This window comes from Salmo trutta, chromosome 2, assembly GCF_901001165.1.
Source record: "Salmo trutta chromosome 2, fSalTru1.1, whole genome shotgun sequence".
Lineage (NCBI taxonomy): Eukaryota > Metazoa > Chordata > Actinopteri > Salmoniformes > Salmonidae > Salmo > Salmo trutta.
Window position 1 is genome coordinate 66,459,504 of NC_042958.1, and position 4,973 is coordinate 66,464,476.

The 4,973-nt window shown below is 40.6% G+C and overlaps 1 protein-coding gene across 1 annotated transcript; it reads right to left on the minus strand.

Annotated features, from left to right (window-relative positions):
• Positions 1-2,278: 2,278 nt before the first annotated feature.
• On the minus strand, positions 2,279-4,682 carry LOC115163399 (beclin-1-like). The gene is made up of 3 exons (XM_029715236.1): positions 4,671-4,682; positions 4,301-4,443; positions 2,279-2,493 (listed from the first exon to the last, which is right to left on the minus strand). The coding sequence occupies exons 1-3, from the start codon at positions 4,680-4,682 to the stop codon at positions 2,325-2,327; spliced, it is 324 nt and encodes a 107-aa protein (XP_029571096.1). The 3' UTR covers positions 2,279-2,324.
• Between the last annotated feature and the right edge of the window lie 291 nt (positions 4,683-4,973).

A 4,973-nucleotide genomic window follows, 5' to 3' on the forward strand; every position in this document is an offset into this window, starting at 1 on the left:
TATCACAGGGACTTTGAAGCACTAACTTACATCATCTGCATGCTGATCTTGGAATAAATTGACGATAGCAAAGATTCCATCTTTGACAAGGCCACATAAATGGAATAGGTACTAGCTAGCTTAATAGTTAATATTTGCGCGCTAGCTCTGCATATTCAGCTAGTGTGTGTGCGCGATTGACTGGATTAACCTCACGTCAGTTACGTTCATTGAGTGCTTTTCAGACAGTGGCTACGACCCCTCTGTTACCTTGCCAGTGGAGCAAACCATTGTGAGGAAAAGGGTGGGGGGGTCGCAATCTTTTGAAACTTAAAAACGCGCTATTAAGTGTCTATAATCAGCACAATTGCTTTCATTGCGTATTATTAATATTATTTAAATTACATAGTTATGTTTCAGTGATATATTGGGGGGGACAAATCATATTTTTCCCAGGATGGGGGGGTCGTGTCCCCCCCGTCAACCTGGAAAACGAAACATAGAAAATAAAAACTAGAACCAAAATCTCCTAGACCAAAAACCCCAACACACACAAAACAAACACCCCCTGCCATGCCCTGACCATACTACAATGACAAATGACCCCTTTACTGGTCAGGACGTGACAATCACCGCCGTTAAATATTTTTAAAGTCACCATTGGCCTCAGTGAAATCCCTGAGCGGTTTCCTTCCTCTCCGGCAACTGAGTTAGGAAGGACGCCTATATCTTGGTATTGACTGGGTATATTGATACACCATCCAAAGTGTAATTATCAACTTCACAATGCTCAAAGGGATATTCAATGCCTGTTTGTTTTTTTACCCACCAACCAATAGGTGCACTTTTTTGCGAGACATGGGAAAACCTCCCTGGTCTTTGGTTGAATCTGTGTTTGAAATTCACTGCTCATCTGAGGGACCTTACAATTGTCTGTATGTGTCGGGTACAGAGATGAGATAGTAATTCAAAAAACCTGTTAAACACTTACCAGATGAGTCCATGCAATTTGTGGCTTGTTAAACACAATTTTACTCCTGAACTTCATGCTTGCCATCACAAAGGAATTGAAACTTATTAACACAATACTTTTAATTAATTTGTAAAAATCTCTAGAAACATAATTCCACTTTCACATTATGGGGGATTGTGTGTAGGCCAGTGAAACTCAATTTAATCCAAACAACAAAATGTGGAAAAAGTCAAGTGGTGTGAATACTTTCTGAAGGCACTTTTAGATTGGCTCTTCAGGCAGTCATTGGGTTGCTAGCCTTGTACGTAGCATGTAGCTAGCTCTGTATGACTATGTTTAAGTATTACCAGTTAGGCTATTCTGCTTTTCTCTAGTAAACAACACATCTATGCTCAAGCTCGAAATCACATTTCACAAAAATAACTTTTTTATACTGCACAATTTGCAATAAATGAGAATTATCTTTGACGTAACTCCTTGCTAACAAACCACAAAGTCAGACCAAAAGTCGGTTAAATGGTTTATATGCATTTCTATTAAGTCTCTCCCTCTCCATTTTGGGGGAAAGCCTCATGAAAAAATATGGACAACCATCCAAATAAAGTAAACTCCCAGTCCAATATCCAAGAAAATATTTAAATCTGATCAAATCAGTCAAAAGTGATGATCCTAGTGATAATGACCTCTTTCTTTCACTTGACAGTTTAGATGTGTGTAAAACGTAACAGTGTTGTATCAGCCAGGCATGCCTTCAACTTTGGTCATCAAAAATAGAAACTCCCCTTTCATTTGAGGGGGGGTGCAATTGATTCTATTATTTGGAAATATATAGAGTTCAACTGATGATACAACTCAAGCAAGAATTTATAAAAAAAGCCTTTCGTTTAAAACTGAAGACTGCCAGCCAACTGCTGGAGAAAGAAAATGGCAGACGGAAGGGAAGGTGGTGCGGCTTCTCAACAGCTTTCACCTATCCAGTGTCATAAGATATGTGCATATGAAGGAAAAGACACAACCAGAAGCCACTTAGCTACTATTAGGACTCAATCCTGGAATGTGCTCCAAACGTCTCAGATATCTCCCTTCATAACACATACGAGTCTAGGTGGACTTCAATGTGTATAATTTAAGTTTTTATCTTGTCCTTTCAAACGGTCAATATGGAAATCAAACAAGGAAACAAGACTTATTGAATTTGAACTCACACCAGTGGTGAATCTCAAAAGTCCTTCCTCCAGGTTTCTCCCTACCCTCTCAAAACATCATAGGAGAGAGCAAGGAGAGCATTGTATAAGAATTTTTGAGAGTCCCACATTGTGACGAAATGGTGGTTTTAGAAGGGTCAAGGGGCACACCCAGGGTGAGTCCTCATCTATCGGTTGTAAAACTGAGACGACACCCACGCCAGGCCCCACTTGAGGTTGGTCAACATGAATTTGAGCGCCTTGGTCCACTGCTCCTCTGAGTTGAACTGGGTCTTGATGGAGTAGGAGCCGCCGCTGCCTCCTGTGTCCTCAATCTTGCCCTTCTCGACATCCATCCTGACCCATAAAAGAAAAAGGTGCATTAAAACTCAAACCCCCAAGTGTTTATTTCTTGAAGGGTATGAAAGAAACTGGTGAAACATCTACAGCTGCTAACACCACATTTAAAAGTGGTGTTAGTGACTAGTTGGAGGCAAAGGATTAAGCTGTCAAAAGCTGACCAACTCCAGTTATTTCTGTAATGTGTCATACCACAGTATGTGTCATAATACCCATAAAACATAGCGGTCAAACAAGGAAATGGTTCCAACTGTTTTTTCACCATCGGTTTTTCCCCATAGAAATTTTTTGAAACACTTAAAATTAGGGATGTGTTTCATGTAGGCTTACCCTTGTGTGACGTTTTGATAACCGTGTAAATATCTGTAGGACAAGGTGACTTATCAATATATTTGCCGGTATTTAGCCCCCAAAAATGAAATGCTAATTGGCTGCTAATGTGGCTATCATAAAGAACTACAAATGCCATGATGATCTGGACGAGACTGCTGAGGCAAAGGTAAGAATCTCTGAACTAACTATGTTAGCTAAATTTAGTAATGAATAAATTGGCAAAATGTCTTTAAATTGACAATTCAGAGTTCAGTAATATGTTTCACCTCAAAGAAAAGTGGCATGTTTAAATATGAGATGAGGGCAAGCAGTTTAACACAGGTAGGTCACATTCACCATTTTGGGCTGCATATTATGGTCTATTATGACATCACATCCACATAAGTGTGTGAGATTCTAGAAGTCTCATTATTTGTGAACCAATTATGATGTCACAAATGATCAATAAATTCCAAATGTTCTGTTTGAACATTCTGGTGTCTGACTGCTGAAAATAGAACACTAGTATCCAAGACAATCAAGCAGATTCCTCCTGAGATATAGTTAACACAGTAGATCACCATAAAATATAGAAAGTGCTACTAGATGAAAACTTAGTTGCAGAAAGGGGTTAAAAGGCCACTGTCAATCTGGCCACCAGCCTCATCTGGTTTGTACATATTGTATATCTTGTCTTTGTTGCCCAGCTGCCCATTATTTGTCCCATCTGATAACATCCATTCATTCAGGTGGTGTTGAAACGTCGATTTGGGATGAGTGCAGCCAACTCCAAGCTGAAGCAGTGTGAGCACTGTGGCCGGTGCTTTGATCCTAGTCGCCTGGAGAAACACAGCGAGATCTGTGCCAAGCTCTCCTCCAAGAGCTCTAGACGGGGGGTCTATGACTCCACCATGCACCGTCTCAAAGGCACTGTACTGGCTGGCTACGTGAAGCGATCCGTGGTGTGATGCACCAAGGGACCTGAGTCTGTCACTCTTTTGTATTTTGGATTGAACAGACAGACATACAGTGACTGATAAACCACCTGCTGCCCAAATGAGGACTTCTACCTTGGAATCTGTGAGGGTTCCAATAAGAGGCAGTACTACTAGGAGGCATTATTGTATCCAGAAACGTCTAAACCAACAGTGTTCAGCAGTTCCTCAAATCTACAGAAACACCTGTATAAAACACCTCAATAAAATCAAATCCAAACACTCATCTAAATCATTCTGTTAGATGTGTTACTAGTGCAGGAAAATAGAATAAATTAAATATTAAGAAACAAGGGAACGTATTTGTCAAATCTGAATATGAAAAGGAGTAAAAAATGAAGAAACATGAACTAATTAATTTAGTTGTATAACTTACCAAATTTACACAAATAACTGAAGTTGGTCAGCTTTTGACAGCTTAATCCTTGGACTCTCGACATAATCCATAGATGATTACAATTATAATTCTATGATATCTGCTAGACTAGTTGACTGACCTGTAGTGCAGGCAGAATCCCGTGTCTCCCTTCTCCACCTCCTCCTTGAACTGCTGCACACAGTCCAGGAAGGCCACCATGGCATGGTCAAACTTGTTGTCCCAGAAGAAGTGCAGGCCCCCTGTACAGTACAGTGGTAGCTCCTACACGCAAGAAGAAAGAGAGAGTGGAATGTGCCATATACAACATGGCTTATTCACTGGGGTTGGCTTGGGCCAGTCTAATGAGCATTGGAAAATAGTTCACTCTTTTTTTCACAGCTCATTAAAAAAGGTTTGTTGTTTGTCTCCATATTGTAGCCAGCGGTAAATGTGTTCATGTACTGTACCTTTTAGTTCGAGACCTCACTTGTTGGTAACAACCATCACACCTCCTCATCCATGCTTCACTGTGGGAACCAAACATGCAGAGATCATCCGTTCACCTACTCCTTGTCTCACAAAGACACGGCGGTTGGAACCAAATCTCAAATTTGGACTCATCAGACCAAAGGATAGATTTCCACCGGTCTAATGTTCATTGCTCGTGTTTCTTGGCCCAAGCAAGTCTCTTCTTCTTATTGGTGTCCTTCAGTGGTTTCTTTGCAGCAATTCGACTCTGAAGGCCTGATTCACGCAGTCTCCTGCGTGAATCAGTTGATGTTAAGATGCGTCTGCACTGCAAAAATTGAAAT

Excerpts from the sequence above, each read along its gene's own strand:
- LOC115163399 (XM_029715236.1), bottom strand. Across the intron at positions 2,494-4,300 it reads GGATTCTGCCTGCACTACAG|GATGGATGTCGAGAAGGGCA; the intron begins GTCAGTCAACTA and ends TTTATGGGTCAG.